The sequence below is a fragment of the Electrophorus electricus genome, chromosome 24 (assembly GCF_013358815.1).
Source record: "Electrophorus electricus isolate fEleEle1 chromosome 24, fEleEle1.pri, whole genome shotgun sequence".
In the NCBI taxonomy this organism is placed as follows: Eukaryota; Metazoa; Chordata; class Actinopteri; order Gymnotiformes; family Gymnotidae; genus Electrophorus; species Electrophorus electricus.
In genome coordinates this window covers 154,879-178,501 of record NC_049558.1, presented here as the reverse complement: position 1 = coordinate 178,501, position 23,623 = coordinate 154,879, and the positions used below count along the sequence as shown (strand labels likewise).

Here is a 23,623-nt window from a genome sequence, read left to right as displayed (position 1 = left end):
TGTAAAACGCCTGCCTGCGCTCAACTCCACTGAGAAAAAAAACAAAAAATGCAAGCCGATCTATTAGACTATTACAGCTGGGGAGACTGGCCTTTTGGTGGGATGTCCAACAAGCCCATAGGTGTCCATATACCTTTGGCTATATAGTGTATTAAACAAGTTGCATTCATGACAAAGCATTAGGTAAAGCATCAACAATTTATTCTATTTTGCAGCATTATCCACAAAGATCAATCTTTAAAATTCCAAAATCTTTTCCAAGTAAAGTGAACAGCAGCATTTTCTTCAGTATATTGGCTGTTGTGTTATTGAGAAGAAAGGAAGATGACAGATATCCAGTCTGAGTAAAGGATGCAGTCTTCTGTTCACATTCCACACTTCACTGCATGACCCAGGATCGATAGTACCAGGGAACATTAACGTGCATTGGGGTTCCCCCTCCTCCTCTGGGTCCCCATTTAGTTTTGCCTTTTGTGAGTCACTCAGAGCCAGTGAACAAACCTGAGTGATTATTTCATCTCTGCTGCTCAAGATCTATTGAGCTCAGAGCTTGTCGCTGGCACAGCAGGAAAAATGGCAGGTTGCCAGACAGCCCCTCTGATGCCAGGGCCAGGTCTGGCCTGCCACCCCTCTGATGCCAGGGCCAGCCCTGGTGTTAATCGCTGTACTCCTCCCCCGACGCTCCACCCGAGATGGCCACTGGCCACAGTACTGTGCCAGCCTACACTGGGCCAACAGGGCTTGGAACACCACAGCTTGCCATTCAGCTCAACCAATCAGTGGGCCCACCCCCACCATTCAGCGTCCCTCTCCCAGTCAACAAAGGGAACCTTTCTAGAATAACTTTCATGATGGAAGCACAGTCCTATACACATGTGTCTATGTGAAGCACTTTGCTTGCACAGCTGATGAAGGACCTCTGAGAAACGCCAGTGTCTCTGGAACTCATGTATTTCACGGCACGTCTGACCATCTCTACATCTCCTACTATAGTACACTGCAGTTACTCCCCTGGAATCTTCAGATCTCTCCAGAGCTCTCTGGGGGTGTGAACTATTCAGCTTTGCCACACGTATTCCTTCAAATGGACACCATTTCAATATTTTGAGAAATGACAATGATATTCAGTTCTCCAGAGTAGAACACTCTACCAGTCCATCCCTTTGCTTTTGCTTCTATGCTAATTATTGCATAATTACTATCTGGTACTGTACAATCAAAATGAGCCATTAAATAATCAAGTGATACAAGGCATGATTAAGTATTAGTTATGCAAGACTCAAAACAGTAATATCTTAAAAATAACATTTATTTAATAAAGCCTGGACAAGCAAATGTTAAGTAAAAAAAAAAGCAAACAAAAAGTATTTTCAGGGCAGCCATCTGTAATCTGACACCAATTTCAAACTGTTGCAAGAGGTGGCAAAGTTCCTGAAACCGAAAACTCTCATTGTAAAACAGTACAGTTTCTTGACTGATAAACAGGTGGAGAGGGTTCTCAGAAAGAACAGTATTAAACAAGCAAAACATTTTTTTCAATTTATATCACGGTGCTGTCTTAGGGGCCCAAGACTCACACTCACACATACTCACACATACTCACAGCTTATGGCACCCAGTGCAGGGAACAACACAATCAAAATGAAAATTTTTCACAATCCTAGCACTGCGTTAACTCATTCACTGTGTTTAGTTACATACAGTATATACTTTGAACTCCGTTCACACTGTTATACAATATTTCGCTCAATGAGAGCAAGTGATTATCAGAGAAAAAGGAAGCAGGTCTCAGTGCAACTGTAAGAGCCCACAGTTCAGCACTGCGTCTGCTCCGCAAGTCCAAGAGGCTGGGAATTCACATCCATAATGATGATGAGCTGCACAATACTGGCTCAGGAGAGATGGATTAAGGCATTTCTGACCTTAAAAAAAAACAACAGTAGAAAACCCCACAGACTTAACTGGCCAACGTTGTTCTGAATTAAAACACTGTTTCCAAACAACATGTAACTGGGACGGATTCAGTGATGCTCTTCAGGATATGCTACAGCAAGCATCAGATTAGCAAAGATTATGTCAGCAAGCAAGACTGCCACATCAGAGGAAGAGCTGTCCTGAGTTTCAAATCAGATTCACATGAACAAACTAAAATAACCAAAACAAAACAAAACTGAGTGGCAAATCTACAAAACACAGAGCAGAGAGCACTAAACTAATATAAATAATCACTTCATTTTACAAAAAATCTCTTCAAACTAAAAACAGTCAAACTCAACATAAGTGCGCGCACACATGCTCAGATTTTCAGTGCAATAGCACTTATCAAAATGCAAAATTTAATTCAGGAAGCCATTACTGTACACACACAAACAAATACCTTGGACTTCCTTTGATCATAGAAAAGGCACTTCTAAAGGCTGTTGGCAGCAGGCTGGCATGTGTTCTCAACGAGAGTTGTAGTCGGGTGAGAAGAGGCGCAGTTTGGGGCTGCCCATCATGTCTGAGGCCATCGTGTGGTTGTAAGGGTTCCCGGCCGGTGTGGCTAGACCAGACAACAGCCAGGAGGTCAGAGTTTATACTCACAAAACCAGAAAGGTCTGCGATCATAAAGCTTTGTGAGAAGCCCAAAACTGTAGCATACCAAAAGTATTCATTCCACGCTGGACCTCGCCAGCATTGTTATCAATGCTGCTAGTTCTCTGTAATTATATCAGTTATTTGTAATTGTACAGGTGTTTCTTCCTGGCCACTTTAATCCAACATCCTTTAAGTAGGAGTCACGAGTAATGTGTAGCACTCGGACTTGTAAACCTTTAATCCAGAGCAGTTCTCAACCCAGACCTGAGCGTTCCAGTTTTGCTTTATCAAGGTTCCCAACACCATTAGGCTAAAGCAAAAACGTGGAACTGTCTGTAAGCCTCACGGTTAGGAAGCTCTGCATTACCTGGTGCCGGGGATGTCCTCTGGATGAAGACGGGGTGAACTGGCTGGTCTCTTGGAGAGAAGAGTGCATGGCAGACTGCAAAGGATGAGCGGTGTTTGTTTCAGACTGTGCTCATGTAGGCTGTTAGTTTCAGACTGTACACCGTCTGCTACTGCAAGTGTGTTTATAGAGGGACATCACTCAGCCCGTGACGCTTACCAATAACAATAACAGCTGTGCCAGCCAGAAGAGCAAACAGTGTGAAGAACATTACTTGGTAAGAGTCCACAAACTGATGGAAAATGCTGGCGCCTTCCCCTCCGATGACAGCGGCTGTGAGGCAGAGGAGCAAGAGCATCGTTCATCAGCTCATCATCAATAAACGCAGCCCATCCCTCAAAACCAGCTCTGCGCAACATTTCTGGGCTCCTTAAGGTCTCAGGCCATTTAAAAGGTACAACAAATGCATTTTTCATTTGGATTTTATGGGAAAATCACATGGCCTGAGAGGAGTGGATATGATCTACATGGTGTTTCCCCAGCTCACTATGAAACAGTCCATAACTGTTTACTCACCTTCATACCTTATAATAGTTTTATAATTTTGTCCATAATTGCATTGAACATCATGCACATTGCCAAAATGAACTTTCAAACTGAACAATAGATGAGCGATACAAACCTTTCACCGAGGTGCTCATGTCCGCCACGTGCATGACTGTTACAGGAATGTCAAGCACCTGGCCACTGATTGTACTGGACACAGACACAGCAGCCGACGCTGTTCCTCGCGGGTCGGCCAGGATGACAGAGTACTTAATGAAGCTCGGATACACATAGGAAACCTCCTTCTCCTGCACCACGACAGAGGGAGAGCTGGACTTCACCTAAACAAACAAATGGGCACAAAAGCAGCAATAATGAAGGAACTGCAAGAGCGTGTCTCAGTTTTATGCATGTATAAAGACAGATCAGCGAAGGTCAAGGACATTTCGAGCTGTTCAGAGTTAGTTATGACTGGTCACAAGAAGAAAAAACAAAAAATAAATCAACCCCCACACGTTAGCACGATCCTCACTCTCTTAAACAGAGTCAACTAGATTGTTGATGGATCAACAGGCTCATTATGATTGGTCGGTTCAGTTCTAACTCTGGGTATTACCTCCAGCTGCCGCAGGACCGTGAGGGCTCCATACACGGTCAGGTCCGCTGCGGCATGCCTGCTGCTCAGGACGATGGCCGTCTGGTCTGCGTAGAAGCCTGGGTCCACAGGCAGCTGGGCGCTGACCTGCTCGCCGGAGAAATGGCTGCCATCCACGGCGGCACGCACCATCACATTGGTGGAGGACATGCTCAGAACCTTGACCTGCTCTTCAGTCAGGGGCTGGAGGGTCAACACACAGATGTAGTAGCCTGCAAGACAGGAAGGAAAACCACACACACGACATGAGCAAGCTGTTTACATGAAGCAATCTCAATTTGAATAAACAACATGTTGGCTGGAAAAAAGACCACCAATTCATTATTCAGTTAACTAATGGCACTGCTTGGCCCCTAACAGAATATCAAGTACCTAATCATGATCCATTTTAAATCAGCTTTTGTTCCATAGTCTATATTTGGCTCAGTAAAAAGACTTTACACATTTAGAACTTTTAAAACAGGCTGGATTCGTCTGGTTAAGCCCTTGTGTGATTTGTTACTCAGATAAGCGAATGCAGCACAAAAGCACCAAAACAATCCGATCACAGAGCAGTCAGAGGAATTGTAAGACCTCAGCACATGATCTGGTGTCCTGCGGTTTCTGTTCGGGCCAAATGAGAGTGCCTGGATCTCCATACTGAACGCACTAGTGTGCTTCTAGATCTGCCATGCTCATTTCCTTACCTGTGGTGGTGTCAAAAGCAGTGTGTGTCAGGTAGATGTCGTGAGCAGAGAAGTCAATTGCGTCGTTGGTGAACTGCAGATGGCAGCTGATGGAGGTCTCAGGGTGGATGGAGACGATACTCTCTGCCTGCGCAGGCGAGCAGGTTCCTACAGGCACAGACACACGCAAAAATTACACCAATCTTCTCAATAAGCACAGCTACGGAGGAAGCCGTATCCATGCACCACCTCTACTCTACTCCACCCATCATGGCCAGATGAGCTAGAAACCCTAGTGTAGTTAATTAGTTTTCAACACAGATAAATATAGTACAGCTAAAGGCCCATCAATGAATAATAAATAAAAAGATGAAAATATGAACATGCATAAAACAATCTTTCCATATATGGTGTAGAAATCTGGATCTCTAATACCAAGAGTGGCGTTCACCATGGCAAACCATTCCTGCATGGTGCAAATATGCTGTAGAGTTAACAATTTCAAATTAGTTATGTATATGGATTAATGTCATCGAGTCTGCAAACCTGAGCAGAAAGCGTATTGGAGGGTCAGGCAGCAGAAGTGAGTCTCTGTACCTATAAGGTTAGCCCTCGTCTCTTGTAGGCAGAAGTGAGTCCCTGTACCTATAAGTTTAGTCCCCCCGTCTCTGGTAGTCAGCAGAAGTGAGTCTTGTACCTATAAGGTTAGTTCCCTTGTCTCTGGTGCTCAGCAGAAGCTTGGTTTCTCTCTCACTTCTCACCACGCTGGACGGAACCATCACAGTCGTCCTGGAGACACTGTTGACAACAACCTGCCAGATACATATTATTTAAACTCAGTTACTGGTCAAAACACTGCCCCCTCCCCCCTGCTTTTTATGGTAACCACAACAGTGCAGGATTGACAACTGTACAACAACTAGAATATTTCATGAACATAAACATGTGATTATGGACAGACAAAAAAATATTTTATCCACAGTGTGAAATGGTATACATGTTAAATATGTTGTTGTCAGTGCACCCACAATGTAGATGTCCATCATTGACATCTTGAGCTATGAAATCAGGCACCCTGTAAGAACAGCGTCCACAACACGCTACAGAATACAAGTTTATATATGAATCCTATCTACACCACAGCACTGATAAGAAACCACTGTGTGTGTGTGGTGTGCATCAGGCCACAGGGAGATTTTTTTATGCTGTCTGTAACATGCCCTTGAAAAGTCTCCAGCGTGCATTCTGGAGAGAAGTGTGTGTTTCAGTGCTTTGATCCAGTGCCACCGCCGCACAGCATTAAGCCTCAACACCTTCACCCTTATGTCTGCAGCGTACAGTACTTAAAGAGCATGAGAAGCCATGACATACCCACAGGCAGGGCCTCACCTCTCTGTAAGTGCGCAGCTGGCCGGGGATCTCGTAATACACCGTGACCACACCCTTATCTCGGGCCACAGCCACGCCCGTTTTGGGGTGGACGTCCAGGACAATAGTGGACGAAGAGCTCCAGGAACCAGAGATGCCTGCAGGTCAGACAGTTTGTTCTCAGAAAGGTCAACATTCCTTACAATGCAGAGAGCATTAAAAGTGCCACATTTCTGAGGCTTCTGGTAAAGCAGGTTATTCTTTTTCTTTTGTTATTTTGATCCGATTGGTATTTATTTAGAGTCCTGCCTGCCCATGCCGTCTGAGACACTACACTGTTGACCCCCTCACCCTCCTGGCTGACCAGCTGGGCAGAGAAGCAGACAACATCTCCGACCACCAGGCTGTGGGCCTCGGCAGGATGGATGGCGTGCCGCACAGGCAGGGCGAGGTAATCAGACAGGCCTGCCTGCTCCACGTCCCACACACCCAGCAGGGTCAAGCCCACGTTCACGGTACGCACCATCAGGGTGCCGTTACTGGAGCCTTTCCCAACCTGCACTAGGTCATCTCTAAAGACAGAAAAGGGGGGGGGGGGGGGGGTGATGTTAGGATACAGCAGCTTTTAACAAGAGCCTTAAAGCTATTACTTTCAACTCCCGGAGACCTTCTGTTGCCCATGATAACCACACATTTGCCCCCCTCCCATTCTTATTTGTCCATTGCACTTCTGTAATAGGTCAACAGGAGGCCTGAGAGAGCAAAGTCCTCAAATCCATTTTACAGGATTGTCATGTTGGGGTGGGGGCATGGTAATGTGCATCAGCTCCTCATTCCTCACTTTCCAATTAATTTAATTTGGTAGCAACAACTTGAGGGTGGGTATTAGGACCTACTCAGCAAATTATCGCAGCATGAACACGGTTTAGTCCCCCTTCCCAACTTTCTCAGGGTGGTGTTTGATTCAAGTTTGGTTTAATTTGTCACATACATAGTCATACACAGTATAACTCGTAGTGAAATGATTAAAATATCTTGTTAATTACATACACGACACTGGTCACAGTTCACCATTAATGATAGGAGTATGAAAACTCCATTAATACAAGAGAGACTGCTGAATTTCCACAGCATTCTTAGCAACCAGACTACAGCAAACTGGCATCTATAGACCATAGACATGTAGATCCCAGCCAGCATAGGTTAGGTGCACCTGTATGTGGAGATGGTGAGAGTTATGAAGGTGGACCTGTTTGTAGAGAAGATGAGTTGAGAGTTGTGGCTGTGCAGGGCCTCTCCACTGCTGTCGTGGACGTGGGCGGTGAAAGTGAGGACGGCCCCCAGCGGGACGGCTCCCAGCGTCTCCCTGCTCGCCGTGTACAGCATGGGCCCCGTGCTCAGTCTCAGGTACGACACCGTCACCACCTGCAAAAGCAGCACATTACTGACCCTGTCTGAGGCTGACAGGGATGACTAGCATGTCCATCACACTGGGACACAGGTTCACTTACAGATCAAAGACTAGTGGAAGCTCACCAACGTCTGAGATTTCCAAAAAACATTCTATTTTTGTTTTATTAAAACTTGGTAATAATGCTTCCAGTACGTTTTTAAAATGTTTTGGTTAATTGTTCATTTATTGTTTGCAGGTGTTGTGGTGCTTAAGGAGGAAGAGGAAGGGACTTTCCTTCACAGCAAGGATGATGGTTTGGTTGATGCCGAACGACTCCTGAGAGGTTATGTGTAAGGAGGCTGTGCCCGTCAGAGAACCTGAAGACACGTGTCCTTTGTCGTCCACCTGGATGAGCGCAGCTTTGTCTGGGCAGCTGAGTACTCGGTACACCAGTGCAGCGAGTCCATCCCTGAGAACGGAGCAGAGGAGTAACCCAACAGGAAATGCTCCCCTCACGCATGCCTCGATCGGACGGGACTTGTTATGAAACATTTAAGCATTGCCCTGCGGACAGTACTGGGGTTTGGTTGTTCTACCTCACTTGATTCATACAGTGTTCTGTCTGCATTTTCACGTTGGCTGTCTCAGTCACTGTGTGCAATTCTCGAGTCACTTTATTGTGCAAGTGCATTTTGTTAGTTTAAAATCGTTTCAGCCCAGTTTGCCCTCGAGGGTCAATAAAGCACAGCCATCTAAAATGAACATTTTGTAGTTCGCACCGGGTTTTATATGGACTAGAGGATTTATGAACTATATGACAGTAGAAATCCATATAAAAGTCATAAGTTTGTCCCATTCCCAGCACAGGAGATCCCTCTGAAGGCCCTCAGCCTTTACCGATTGGTTTGAAGTTTTAGGAAAGAGTTCGGGGACATCAGGATCTCTTCAGCCTGCACTTCAGGGTTCAGGAGTTGCAATTTCTCATAAACCTCAAAACACACAGAAAACGGAGCCAAACGTTTATTGCAAGCCAAGGCAGTACTCTGTACGAGTCAGACTTTCAGACTTGTGCTATTTGCTAAAAAGACATCATACACAGTCAGCCAAGCTCTTTCCCTTTTCCTGCAGTTTAAACAGGAAAAAGCCGACGGTTGACCTCTGGACTGAAGACTAAAGCTTGGTGAGGAAGTCCTAACATCTCCCTGTGGGAGTACCTGGATCTGGATCTCGTCGGACATCTCCAGGGCGTTCTCCTCCAGGTGACCGGCCTCAGGGACTGTGGCCTTCACCACGACCCTCAGGCCGGTGCGGCCTTTGCTCCGCCCGAGCACGTTCATGGCAAAGTTGTGCTCAGCTGACAGCTGGATGTTGGCCTGGTGGTGGGGGGGTGTGTGATAGAGAAGGCAGAAGGGGATCAGAGCAGCACACGACGTCCTGAACTCCCAACACTGCAGTCACATTCCTGAGGCGAGCGGCACGTCACTTTTGAAGCTTGGCCGAGAATCACAGTGCAAATACAATAAGCAAATAAAATTGTTTCCCCTTTATGTAGTTTTACAGTTAATATAATTAAAACAGTTTAAACTAGCAAGCATGAGCTGGAAATTAAAGGCAAATATTTGATCTCTTGAATTCTCATTCAAGCCAAAAAAAAATGTATAAAAAAAAAAAAAGAAAAAAAGTGACAGTGCCCAACAACCACTAATGTCTGGACAGAAAACTAACATTACATAATTCCAGAGCCAAAATGGCCTTCAGTCTGATACAGCCATCAATTCCCATCTCTCTCTCACACACACCCACACGAGAACAGGTACATGCATTTATACAGTACTGGTTTCGATAGATAGATACATAGATAGATAGATACATAGATAGATAGATACATAGATAGATAGATACATAGATAGATAGATACATAGATAGATAGATACATAGATACATAGATAGATACATAGATAGATACATAGATAGATAGATAGCTTAACTAGACACTGTAAGATCAGAGATGTACGGCTCTCTTACCTCAGAGAGGCGCGTGCGCACTTCCAGAATGTCCCTCTTGGTAACCGTCCAGTGGAAGCTGAGACCAGGGAGGGCATTGCCAAAGGAGAAGGGCGTCTGGCTGCTGGTGAGACCCATTACATGCACAGGCATCTAAAAAAGGAAGGACACACTCTTACACACTACCATACAAAGCTAGCCAACACACACACACACACACACACACACACACACACGATTTACCATGGTACCAGTCTTCAGTCGTGTGATGGGAGCTCTGATTCGGATGGCTTTCAGCTGGATGACTTCGACCTCCACCTGGTCCTGTGAAGAGAACGGTAAATACTAAACCAAGGAGGATTTTTTAAAACATAGAAGCTTCAACCCAAGCTTCAACCCAAGTCAGTCTGACAGGGTAAGCTGCAGCTCTACCTGAGAAACCACCACGAGTTTGCCGGTTTCCGTGTCGACTGCTTGCACTACGCCGGTGACGGTCATGTTGCCGACCGCGAGGCCACGCACAAGCCCCACGCTGCTGATGGACGCAACGCTGTCCTTGCTGAGGGAGAAGAGGATGTTGGAGTGGGGCTGAGGACCCCCTTCTGACGTGACCTTCGGATTCAGCAGAAGACAGAGCATGATAAACAACAGTGCTCAGAATGAGGCCAGCGAACCTAGAAGTAATAAAACCATTTCCTTTTGGTTCGATAACAACAAGCCATGGCTGCAGTTTTACATAAGACACGTAATCAGGTGTAGCAATAAAGCTAAACTATGGTCTGTAAGAAGAGTATTGATCCTGGGGTCCCAAACCAGGGCCGTACCTGCATCACTGCACCTATAATCAGAGTGATTCTTCCTGGGAGCAGTCTGAAAGGAGGGAAAACCTAGACAGTAGCAAGAACAAAACAAAAAAACACCAACACCCGAATGTTCACATTTCGACCTTTATAAATTACTTCTAGAATGTACTATAATTCATATGTGTTTGTACTGTATGAAATCTGCGTGTAAAATGTGTCAGTATTACAGCACAGCTCACAGATGACTGCTCCAGCAGAGATGGGGTGGCCAAAGGGCTTTACCTCGATCTGCTGTGGGGCAGATGTAACCCTTCTCCCATCTTTGTCTATTACCACGGCAGACACGCTCGTCTGGCCAATCACCAGGCCTTGGACCAGGAAGGTGCCGGTGTCCTTCTCTGGGTACTCCGACAGGGCTCTAACAAAATGGATGACGGATTTCTGTCAAGATTTCTGTCTCCCATAGAACACCCAAGGCGGTGTTCTGGAAATCTCACAAGTAGTTATTTTTACTCACTGCAAAGAAATGATAGATGAAGCAGCCTTCAGTTTCAGATCCATGCGGGAGAAGTACTTTGCAAGGAAGGGCTGTTTGTTGTCATCTAAAACTCGGACGTATGCTTTGACAGACTTCCCAATCTCCACCTGAAACACAGTACAAATCCCAGCATTCACACGCGCACCCTCATCAGCACCACTCAGTACTGCCCTCTGAAACGAAGCATCAAAAAAAAAGAAGGTCATATGCAAAATGAGCACTGTTTCTCTCTCAGAAGTGAGTGAGCTATTCAAGCACACACACTGAGCGCACACACTGCGCTCAAATCCTTCTGATCAGCTGCCTGAGTTCGTGCGTTGACACGGGCCGACAAGTCTGCCAAACCCACACGTTCAGACAGGAAACCACGATACCATGGCGCTCATCTCCAGCCCATCTGCAGATGAAACACTGTTTGATATTCTGGGACTAGACTCCCAAAAGCATCGTCATGAGAAGACTTTAATGAGAGAGTGTTGAGTGCAATACTCGAACCACCATTTAAACGTGATCTTTGTGTTACGATGCTTTCGGGAAAGCCTGCCTTGAACATTTTTCACCAGCCTACAAATACACAGGACTCATTAACAAACAGGAGACCTAGTTGTCAACTCCACAGTGGTTACAGCAAAAGAGCACCAATGAGAGCCTTTCAAAGATGGACATGCTAAAGACAGTCAGACCTTTCTGACATATGACAAGCTAGAGGTGTAGAACAGAGACGTGAGAATTTCCCACATTCATCCACTGACCTTATCAACCACACGCACGTAAACCTCCAGGATATCGGAGATGTGCACCATCACTGTGGCAGGGGCAGGGAAAGTCAAGCAGAGGTCATGAACCATGACCTGCAAGACTCCGGGCCGCAACGGCACCACCTGGAGCACATTAGAACGCGTTTAAGTACTGACACACATTACTTCATAAGTTGCATTTATGTGCCTCCAGTAAACAATCACAGGGGGAAACCACCACCGTTGCTGGGGCAACCAAAGAAAAACAAAAGAGTTTAACACAATAAAACAGGTTAGTACTTTAAACTCTGAACTTTTCAAATAAGATTAAAAGCGTCTCAGAACTTGCAAACAGAATTCTTGTTTTGAAATTCTCTGCTTACAAACCCACCTCAGCAGTTCCCTGGGACTCCTGGAACACAACATTAGCTATTCCCCCAACGCTGGTATTGACAAAGAAATATCCAGAGCCCTCCCGCAAAGTCAGGTCAGCCTGCCAAACAAGAATGAACAAAACGTGTGTGTGTGTGTGTGTGTGTGTGTGTGTGTGTGTGTGTGTGTGTGTGTGTGTGTGTGTGTGTGTGTGTGAGAGAGAGAATTCATGAAGTCTAGCTTGTTTGGAGGGACAATTACAATGTTTCAAATGTTTTGAGTGTCTACATTTTGCTTCTTTAGCTTTAGCTTCATATGGCTAATGAAGTTAATAAGTAATAGAAGCTTATTGCCTCTCAAATCACGCAATTTGTGGAAACGTTTTATAAATTTGATTTCTGCCGAAATCAATTTTTGTTGCCTTAATCGTGTAACTCGGGACACACTGCTTGGTCACCCTCACCAGCGTGGCCTGTGAGACTGAACTGGGAGAGCGTACCTGCACTCCAGGGTGGTTGTAGACAGTGACGGACTCTGGGCTCACCCTCACGTCCTCCACCAGCAGGAGATCCAGAGTAGCAGAAACAGAGGACAGAGGCTCAAACTGCCAGAGACAGAGGGATGGTAAACATCAGAGAGGGACAGGACACTACATCACAGCCCTGGGGCACCACTACATCTGCTGCTTCATGCTGCTGTTGTTGTTATTGCACGTTGGCACTAGCAACCAGCAAGATACAAGGCACAAACAAGCATTTGTGATGAGAAGTCACTTCCTCTACCACTTCCTCTCTGCTTCAAAAGAAATTAAACCAGGCGCATGAACCAGGCAGCATGCAGCATCTCTTGGGTCAGCAACGGTTGTTAAGTGCCTGCGTACCCCACGGGAAATGGCTGCTGCCTCCAGGTGAGATGCCTGGTAGCCCACCGCAGTCACCGTGATGGCCACTACCCCCGACTCATGATGGACAAGGACCGTCTGACGACCTAGAAACAGGAGAGAGGAAAGACTTCAGCAGAGCAAACAGAAAAACCTCCATTAACCTTCACTTTACCATTAGTGCAGCACTGATGGAAAACCGAACCATAAAGGACATTTATAAGCGGATTAATGTATTGATATGAGCACTGGTGTTAATATGCAACTGTCTGCCATCCCCTCAGAAGACACATCACATCAAAGCTTGATAAATGACCTCCAGGCTGAACCTGCCCGCTCACATCTGGATCCAGTCACACACATCATCAGTCCATTCCAAACTAACAGCACGCAGTGTCGTAGGCTCTGGTGTGTTTGGGGTCAGGGCCCTGTGGGTTAGCAGGGGTGTGGATAGAGACCTGCTTACCGTGAAGCTTCTTCTGTTTGCTGCTGTCTTCAACTAGGTGGAGCTCCATGGGTCTGCTGGGTTCGATGCTGGCCAGAGCTGCTCTGGACGACTCCCACAGCACTCCCAGCGAGCTAAAGTTGTCAAACTTCCTCCCCTGCTGGTCGAAGGCCGCCAGGTCCAGATCGGGGTTGCGGTAGTTAGACACGGGCACCTGTGAGTGAGAGAGGGGTCACTCAGCGCTCCTGTGATCCACACACAAGAGACCAGCAAAGGAACAGGAAGTCTGGAGACACCAGCTTCGCCTGCTCACCACTTGTTTGTTCTGCTGGAGCAGGGGACAGGACAGGTCCAGCTGGGGGTTGGTGTAGACAGGGACAAGGGTGAGACGCGACGGGGGTGCACAGATGAACTTCACCACTGCTGGCTCCACAGCGGGAAACGGGTTGGTCACTGTGGGCTGGTTCCCCACCGTCACCGCCAGGACCTGCAGACCCAAGTACAATTGGTCAAGCAGTTGGAACACGAGTCCGACACTGCTATAGTTCCTCCAGGGAAGAATTCTGCAAGCTTCTTGGCCGCACCTGCTCAGCGAGGGCTCGACAGGTGGCTCGCACCAGGTGTCTGGAGTAGCTGCGAGAGGGCGGGGCCATGAGCGAAAGCTCCACGCTGCTCGGGTCCTCCGATGTCAGGTTTCTGAAGAACTTTGAGGGTTCCAGAACCCACGGTTTGGGCCCGCCTTCAAAGACCATGTCTTTGGAGGAGCCAAGGGTAACCACAGCAACAGACACCGGGTCCACGGCCTGTCATATGGGGTAGGAAAAAGGCAGGCTTTAAGAAAAGGGAAAAAAAAAAAAAAAAAAAACTCAAACAAACGGCAGTAAATTTTCAATTTTAACCAAAATCAACACAAGCCACATACAACAGTGGAGAAAACAGCTTATTTAAAATCTATTTTTTTGTGATTTTACACAAGCTTCACCGTCAGAGGAGGGTAGGCAGCGATGGTGATCTTGGCGCTCAGGTGGACGTTGCCATGGGTATAGCTGACCAGCAGGTTGGTGTACCCTGGAGATAAGGCCTGGACACGTACACCACTGCAGTGCTCCTGGCCGGGGGGTAATTTCCCTGAATACACACACACATCCGAAAGTCACTTTACCATCAGACAGACACTCAAATGTCTTAGAAGTTCATGCCATCATCAGGTCTAAATTCAGTCACTATAGTAAAACAAACACTACATGAACTGATAATATTTTAGATACAACACTGAGGTTCAAAGATATTCATTTAAGAGCCAGAAGCGAGAGGGCAAATTGCCATATATGGAAGTTTCAAACCAAGTCTCTTCCCTCACGTTGAACCTTTTTGATAGTTATGACTGGATAAAGTCAAATGATTCCTCAGGTCTACGAGTGATTCGAGTCCAATCAAACCATCAAGCAGCGCCAAGCGCTGCTCTGTGAGATGTGGGACTAAAAACCAAATGTCTCAATCCTAATACCTTCTTTTATAATCATAACTTCAACATTCTTGCTGGTTAAATATGTAAACAGTACTAGATCGACTAGGAGTTGCTCACCCTCCAGCAGCTTGAAGATGCCCTGGCTCTCTGTCTCCACCTGCAGGTCAAAATGGGAGCAGTCGCTGAGGGTCACCCTCTCCCCAGCCTCCCAGCTCTGCCGGCCGAAGAAGCGCAGCGGCAGGTCGAGGTGAAGGCCCACGCGCACCTCCACAGCACACGGGCAGAACTCCATGCCCACAGGCTCAATCACGTACACCTGCAGAGGCAGAGAAGTCACATGACTGCCATGGCTCCACCCCCCTCCTCTGAGACACCGCCCTGGCTGCCTCACCAAGCACGATCAGAGAATGGATACACTGAAGGCAGACACAGTTGGGCGACTACAGATGAGCAACTCTGCTGAACTGTTCAGAATGATGTTTGGGGTGTTGAAAGGGTTTCAGAAGATACAGCAGCCTGACAGCAACCTAATCATATTACCAGCATATAAAATACTTACACACATACAGGTTTCCACACATAGAACATCAATTTGACATGTCTACCTGTTTTCCTAAAGTGAAACCACTGCTGTTGCAATAAGTTGAAATTTAATTATCCTTGAAATAACAGACCAACAAAATGTCAGTTTATTTTCCCCACACTGCATTAAAACGTCTTTTATTAAAACCCTAAGCACACTGAGTATTGCTTGCACCTTCATCTCCCCATAATGGAGCGGGTTGCGCAGGTCATGGGCGTAGATGGTGCTAGCACCAACATCCCGCACAGTGGTCATGACTCCCTTCACTGTGACTGTGGCAACAGCGGAGTTGGAAGACGACCAGCTGAAGTTCCCACTGCCTCCAGATGCCTGTAATGTAGATAACCAAACAGATGAAGTCCAGGGTACAAGGCTGTATCGGTATTAGAGAAAAAACAACAAAGTTCAAACTTTATTCAGTGGAGAAGCACAGGAAGTTATTATATTACTGCACCAATATTAGACATTTGGACAGACACCACATATCAAATGTTCATGTCTTATTTGCACATGCTGAGCATGAGACCTATAGTTTAGATTTGCTACATTTAATCACAAGTATGAACAATAAAGCTCAGATTCATTTACTATAAAATGTTGCTAGTGGTAACAACCCCATATTCACTAAAGACATCACTGTGTCAGCAGATCTGCACCTGTGCAGTCTACAACTGATGGCCAATGTTCCTGTGGCACTGATATTGTGCATTACTATTTTTATATACATCTTATTTTTATCTAATCTTTAATAATTCTATACAATTCTCTCTTGCACCAATAAGATGAACAAAACTTGAATTCAGTGTTTCAGCACCGTCAACACATGACAGTTTACCTTGATGGTATATTGGTAAGCGCCTTCTTTAGGTTGCCATGGGAACGTAAGTACTGAAGGAGTGAGGACTATTGGATTGTAGATTTCCACATCCTGTTCGTTCCGTACTGGTATCGGAAGTGCGTGGATGGTTCCATCCTGAAGAAAGATGATGTTTGATTGGAGCACAAGATAAACTCCCCACCACACATCATATTTCCATATTTATAATTCTGCTCATGTTGACAAACACCTAAAAACCATAAAACAACCTACTCGAGCCATGACAGACTTTAGGGTGCCATCTATAATGGTTTGGCCATTTTTCAGGGCTTTCACACGATGGTAAGATCCATTCAGGGAAGAAGCCAAAACTTGGAAGAATTCTTTGGGGAACCTAGTTTCTATGCGAATGTTCTGTCAGAGAAGCACAATACGTTTCAACATTAAAAATAGATCAATTTACAATAAGCTTTGAACTTCAACTTGTTGAATTTTAAGAATTTATGCAGTTATTCTAAATATTCTCTTTATGCTACAGTTAATCATAGCTTTAGAGGTCCTATTTTATTCTGTCTGAAAATGCCCTCTTTACCATAATGACAGGCATAAGATCGGGATGATGACATGAGTGATAGGCCACGGAGCACTGCTCTTGGGTTCCTTTACCACTTACATCAGACAGATGAATCCTGTTACTTGACTTGTCAAACACTTCAGTGAAGATCTCATAGATCCTTTGGGTTTCCAGGACCCAGCGCTCTCCAGGCTGAATCTTGAACACTTTACAAAAAGGTACATGTTATATAAAAGGTGCTTCTCCATGAAGATCAATAATTACTCCAACATTCTCATACGATAAAGACACAAACCCAAGTAGCCTGGCTCCACCACGTACAGGGTGCTGTTCGGAAGACGACACGCCCCCTTCATACCAAGACCTGAGTATTTGCAGTTAAGAGAAATGACATGTGGTCCAGTAACTCCCAAGTACAGCCTTTCTTCGCTTAAATTGTGTTCTGCTATTCTGATTAAATCATTAGCAGGCAACACTAAAAGAAAACCCAATCCATGTTTGGAGTGCAGGATACTCTTGTGATCGAGCACGATGTTGGTGTGGCCCTGCTGAAGGCCAAACACGGTGGAAGTGCTCTGGTCGAGCTCCGCCACGGCCACACCTGAGTATCCACCAGCAGCGACCACGCTGTTCTTCAGGTGAAGTTCGTACTGGTCACAGGGCATGGACAGCTCTGAAAGAGGGAGCAGCGTCACCGCACCTACCTGAGACAGAAACCTGCTTACGTATCAGTTTCAGCTGAAGACTGAAACGAATCGGAGAACCACGCACCTGTGATCTTTCCCTGACGGATCTTCTGCACCTTGTACTTGATGGAGGTGCCGGCAAGCAGGTAAACATCATACGCTGGGCTCAGGAGAAGGTTCTCGAGGATCAGTAGTCTCACCTCTGCCGCGCCAACATTCTTTTGAACAGAGTTAAAACATGCAAGCTGTGACTGGACAGATGAGCTATAATGTACATTTGTTTGGTTTTTTTATTTATCCATCATTTAATTATTCAGGTGACTGCCTGATTTTAATTAAGATTTAATTAAGATCCCTTTTGGAAGAGAAGCATGATTAATGTAGTCCCACATACTAAATATGTCAATTAAACCAGTTTGAATTGTTGGCCCACGATAAACTTACCTCCCAAGATCCAAATGAATCAGTCTGTCAGTTTTTTAAGGCTACTAAACATTTTTAATTCTAATATATATCACTCAATAAAGAATAAATCAGCCTCCCATAATTAGTGTAGCTGCAATTATGTATTTATACTACACTATCATTTTAGATTTATATTAGAAACTGACAAAGTGCTGACATTTCCACTGACACCCTTGAATTTTTTTTTTATTATTATTTATTTATTTTTTTGATGTGTTGTGCATCTTCCCTTCCTAAGAAAGTTGGTATGCCAGTCTACATCTCCAGTCTCAGTGCCATCACCAGAGAGCTGGTTTGGCTGTACCCTCAGCAACATCACTGTAGAAACGAAGGGATGTTATGCAAGAGAGGCTATTTATAGTAACTCTGCCTACCGGGAGAAGAAGCAAGATTTAAAATATTAAAGAATTACTTGATTTCGTCCCTCTACCTATGACGCATGCACTAGAATTCATAGCACGAGATGATTCAAGGGGAAAATGAGCATCAAATGCTAAAATAAAGGACCTTGGCAGAGACATAAAGGCAAACAGAGAAGAGAGACTGTCATACTGTGTAAAGAGACTCTTGGATTTTGGCCTTCAGTTTGGCTTGTCCAGTTTTGATTCCTGAGACCAAGATGATATCTCCTTGTTTTCCTACTCTCTCCATCTCGGAGATGTAACCTGGAGGGATGTAGGTCGACTCTGAGAACTTGAGGACCCTGAAAGAAATATTACAGTTAGCAGTACCAGGGATGAAGGATCATGAAGGAGCTAGCACCAATGTTCACCTCTCAGACACTGTCCAAAGTCACCTCTCAGACTGCAATCCGTGTATGTACAGAGCCAATACGCAGCTGCAGTTTTGACTTCGCAAATACAGATACTGTTTGAGTAACAACAAAATTCAAAGATATGGCATCCTCAAAGAAAACTCAAAGAGCATCTCTGTTATTACCGTAATGAGTTGTAGGACTCAGGGAATGTAGCCATCTCTGTCCCTTTTACGAGGCTCCAATCAAACACGAGCCCAGCTAGTGTACTGAATGTGTTCCCTGCACAACACAAGAACAATACAATAATAAACAATCAAGAAATATTTCAAAAATCTTACTTAGTAAGGCCTTCCATAACAATGACCCTGATATGCTTTGCACCCTGCATGCAAACCTGAACACACAGATGAACCAAATCCCCTATTAATAACTTCATATGCAATAGCAAGCAATGTGGTGGGCTCCCAGGAAAACTTAACCCTTTGAGGGCATGTAAGGTTTTTTGGGTTTTTTTAATAAATAAATATATATTTTTAAACACTTCTTGGAAAAACCTTCCATTTTTGTGCATAAACAAAAAGCTCCCCTCTAAGATCTATGGTGGCCAGCAAATTCAATTAGTTTTCAAGCATTGGCAAAGTTTCAAGCAATAGGGTTAGCTGTTTAGTAATAATACTTTAACATGTTGTTAGCAAAAGTCAAGCGAGTGGTAGTGCCTGCATGCAGAGGCCCAGATAAATGATGTGTGCATCAGGAGAGGGCCACAGCATGGCTCTCCATGGCAGAAACAGGATTTATTCAAGCTGCTAAATTTACATTTACGGCATTTAGCTGACGCTTTTTATCCAAAGCGACTTGCAATTATGACTAAGAACAACTTGAGTAATTGAGGGTAAAGGGCCTTAACTATGCTAAATTATGACACTCCATTGCATTTCTTTATTTCCTTCAGATGCAAAACACCTCGTGGAACAGGATTGGAACTCAGTCACTCACAGTTAGCAAGCAGTAAAGTCTTCACAAGGTGGCATTACTGGAAAAATCCATGAGGGGTACAATACCACTGTGGTCCTTGGCATCAATAACAATATGTCCTCATTATTCAGAGAGACTCACTGTCTAATGATGTTACCCAAATACTCAATGCCTAGCACACTGGGTTCTGCCACAATTTGACAAGCAGGATTAACTAGTTAAGCAAGTCTTCACTACATGATGAAACACCCTTAAGGCCAAGGTTCCTGCACACACACAAGCTGAATAAACACATCAAAACATGGTGTCCTGAAGACACTGCCTGAAAAACCTTGCTTCAGGACCCATTTAATATCATATGCTAAATAATACCCAAAGTCTTCATTAATAATGGTGACATTTTGAAGAATATTTTGCCCAAATATCATCTGTTCATTTTGAATAAGATACATATATGAAATATTTGCTTTCTCTCAGAGGTCTTTACTCAGTACCTGCTCTCTCATGTTTTCCTTTTTCAGACACTATTCGAGAGTGTCAGTCTGCTGGCTCGTGTTCTGTGAGAGTTAAACCTGGACTTACTGAGCTGCTGTACTCACCCTCGGAGTCCAGAGCATGAATCTTCAGCTCGAGAGGAGAGTCCTCCAGATGGAGTTCACGTGTGGTGGAGACAATCTGGATCTCACTGATGATGTCTACGATGGCGTCACAACGCAGTACCTGGCCCGTCACTGACAGCCAAGAGGAAACGTGGTTACGGTATGGAAGGAAGGCGTGGTTACGGTGTTGAGGGAAAACTTGGCTAAGGTAAATGTGATTAAGAAACACCTTTATTAAGGTTTGTGATTAATCAAAAACATGATTAAAGTGTTTAAGGTGTTAATGGAAACATGTGACAAGTAACTAGATGTTCAGAACGTGATGAAGACCCGGACACTCCAACACCACACGATGCAGGAGGAGGGGCATCTTTCTTACCAACGTCCTCTGCTAGAATAATACTGGTGAGCCTGGTGGGCTGAGTGGAGCGGGCCTGTAGCACGGCCCTCTGGGAACATTCCTGCTCAGAAACATCCACCGCCTCGATGCTAGCCACCTCCGGCCTGTTTGAAGACCTGCGGACCAACCCGGACAGCTCCACTGTGACTTCAGTTGTGAACTGGGCTAAACCACACAGATGAATAGCTAGTTTGGGCTATATGTTTCACATTCATACTGTATTTCCTGCTGGGTGATGTACAGCATGGTAATGGGATTGATTATATTGGAACTGTGCATTTATTTCATTAAACAATCATGTACAGACATCCATCAGTGTTATTACATGAACGCTGAGATGGGGCCCTTTGTCGGTAGGTTACCCTTATGTATTGTTTACACGTCTAATGGACATCGTCTAGCTAGAATAATTCAAAAACCTAACAAATAAATATGTAACCCAAAACATCCCTCATGGGGCAAATTAACACTTCAAAATGGAACAGGAAATCAGGCGTCATATCCTTCTAGACAGGGACACGTGCCAGGCCTCACTTTGGCGGTAAGATGCTCTGACAGGACAAACTGATTAAAATCTGAATTTACACACCTATTAGCTCTGCAAGACCCACCAACTGGGACACCTGTATCTCAGTACACGTCTAATATTTAGTGGCCCTCATCAGTTCAATAAATGTTCTTCTTTAATTCCTCACACTTACCATCTGTAACACCCTTCCGTTGCTTCCAGTGTAAAGTTGATTTTCGTACTTCTTGCAAGAGGTAGCAGAACTTTGGGAATATTCAGTTTCGCAGCATGCGTGTAATGGTCGTAAGAAAGTACCGAGAGGAACAGGAGTGCTTCACACTGCACCCACACGTTTGCCATCGTGGTCCTGCTCAGTTTCACAGTTGGGGATTTCAAACATTCACAGCAACGTTATTTCAGATTCTCAAGTGTATATTATTCCAGCCAATATCCAAGCTGATAGAAGACGGAATAACTTTACCACAGAACTATTAATTTTGTCACAGATCTAGTCGCTGGTGTCCTAAAGCGAAACACCAGGTTTCTGTATTCTGCACAACGCAGGTGAGCTTCGTACTGCAATAACAAACGAAACGCGGTAAGCGCGCGTCCCCTAACTAGCCGTGACCGTTACTTTACAGTAACTGAAGTTTCAAACTAGTTTTAAGAACTAGAGGTCGCGTGGAAGTACGCGCCATTGCTAGACCACTACGGCGAGTGGAGGCATGCTGGGAAACGTCTGCCGTCATTCAAATCAGGTCGCGAGGGCGATGACGCGTTTCTTTAAAGAAACAACAGCCCCGTGGCGTCGGTTCGCCTCGATGCGTCCTTAGCGATCACGGCTCAGCAGCGGAGGCCCGAATGCGGTAAAGATTAGGATAAAAGGATTAGGATTTATTAATTCAGTCGTTATGACATTATAACCAGGCTATAGTATAAAAACTGAAGTTATGTTTTTCATATCAATTATAAAAAGTACGCGTGTCATTCGGACTAATGTAAATCTTTGTTGACTGCATTCAGCACCACTGCAGTCTCCATCAGAGCAGTTACAGAGCAGCAAGGTCAAGATTTGTTGGATAAAAAGATGTCCAGCAAATCAAATATACCCCAGATGTAGTCCAGATGAAAGGTTCAGCCAATACCTTTACGATGAGGCACACCAAGATGTCATTCACATAAAGAAGTTTTCAGGAGTCAAGGACGTGATGATTTGTAACAGAAACACCTCCCCAGAGTTGTGAATCCACCAGAGGCCAGAGATAATTACACTAATCTGTGGTATGATACAGTTTGAATAAGATTTTCTTTCTCAGTAATCAAATATCATTCTACAAAACAATTAAAATTTTCAGTTGGCTATCTAGGCAAATAACTTGTTTTGAGAAAAGCAACCAGTGCTGTGTATTAAACTACCTCTGTTTATCCTTTTTCATTTTCATGTAGGTTATTGAGCAATATCATCTTAATGCAAAAGGCTTTTTCTCCTTTTGTTAAAAAGAAATAGGATATTGCCACTTGTATTAAGTTCCATTTACTCCATGTCCCTGAATTGGACTTAGAAAATGAATAAGTGAATGAATGACAGTTCAGTTTTTTCAGCTGCCCCTAGAGGTCACTGGCATGCACCATAACTATGTCTGTTTCCACCAGCTCCTGGAGAGAAGCAAGGTCATCAGGCAGTCGTGGGAAACCACCTTGCTCCTAAAAACCTTTTAAAGCGTTATTATTATTAATAAAACTGGTTCATTTCAGTGCAGAGGTTTTCAGTTTGCTAATAGTAAAATTACAGTAAAAGGAGACAGAAAGGACACCACAGTGGAACAGCCAAGAAACTTGTACTGGAGAACTGATGTCATCATTGGTATTAAAGGACTGATGTTATCACTTTAACTGCTAAACACATTCCATTACATATTGTTGTGTTTCACTGCGTCCCAGTGTGAGGGTGTATGTAATATATCCAGGAATGATGAAGGATGTTGGGAAGGATTCAAATTACAAATGTACCACATGAAGTGACCCACTCATGGATCTAAAGGGAACCCATGACCTGAACACAAAAAGGGCTTAATGTCAAGATGACCTCATCCATGGGGATCTGAGGTGATCGCCTGCATGGAGCTGTTTCTTCACTCTCCAGAGATCTGTCAGATTGTTTCAGGCTGCCGTTTTCATCAGGAGTTGGAGTTGAGATAAGTTGTTTTTGTTTTTTTTAACACTTCTGTTTTTGATAAACAGTATAATGAAAAAGACCTTGTCAGTAGTATAGTGCATAAAAGACAGCTGAACCATTGTCTGTTAAGAGAGGTGGTATTGCAATAATTGCAGTGTTAATTTGTAAATAATAATTTACTAGTATGGAGTTTTCATAATATAGCAATAACATTTATGCTACTGTACAGTAAATTCTGTCACAGATAGCTTAAATTTAAACTTTAAAAAAGTATGTGTGTAATTAG

The 23,623-nt window shown here is 44.5% G+C and overlaps 1 protein-coding gene across 1 annotated transcript; it reads right to left on the bottom strand.

Annotated features, from left to right (window-relative positions):
* Positions 1-1,291: 1,291 nt before the first annotated feature.
* nup210 (nucleoporin 210) lies at positions 1,292-21,878 on the bottom strand. Its single transcript, XM_035522478.1, has 40 exons — positions 21,355-21,878; positions 20,633-20,769; positions 20,254-20,385; positions 18,862-18,958; positions 18,475-18,625; positions 17,543-17,675; positions 17,286-17,444; positions 17,067-17,135; positions 16,871-16,977; positions 16,471-16,611; positions 16,216-16,353; positions 15,555-15,710; positions 14,915-15,113; positions 14,312-14,457; positions 13,914-14,132; positions 13,643-13,816; positions 13,351-13,543; positions 12,885-12,991; positions 12,504-12,608; positions 12,024-12,125; positions 11,648-11,776; positions 10,875-11,002; positions 10,640-10,775; positions 10,379-10,441; positions 9,987-10,166; positions 9,798-9,878; positions 9,576-9,707; positions 8,765-8,923; positions 8,448-8,539; positions 7,845-8,019; positions 7,407-7,582; positions 6,509-6,729; positions 6,179-6,315; positions 5,487-5,601; positions 4,811-4,957; positions 4,086-4,336; positions 3,606-3,810; positions 3,143-3,256; positions 2,945-3,019; positions 1,292-2,542 (listed from the first exon to the last, which is right to left on the bottom strand). The coding sequence occupies exons 1-40, from the start codon at positions 21,519-21,521 to the stop codon at positions 2,445-2,447; spliced, it is 5,646 nt and encodes a 1,881-aa protein (XP_035378371.1). The 5' UTR covers positions 21,522-21,878; the 3' UTR covers positions 1,292-2,444.
* Between the last annotated feature and the right edge of the window lie 1,745 nt (positions 21,879-23,623).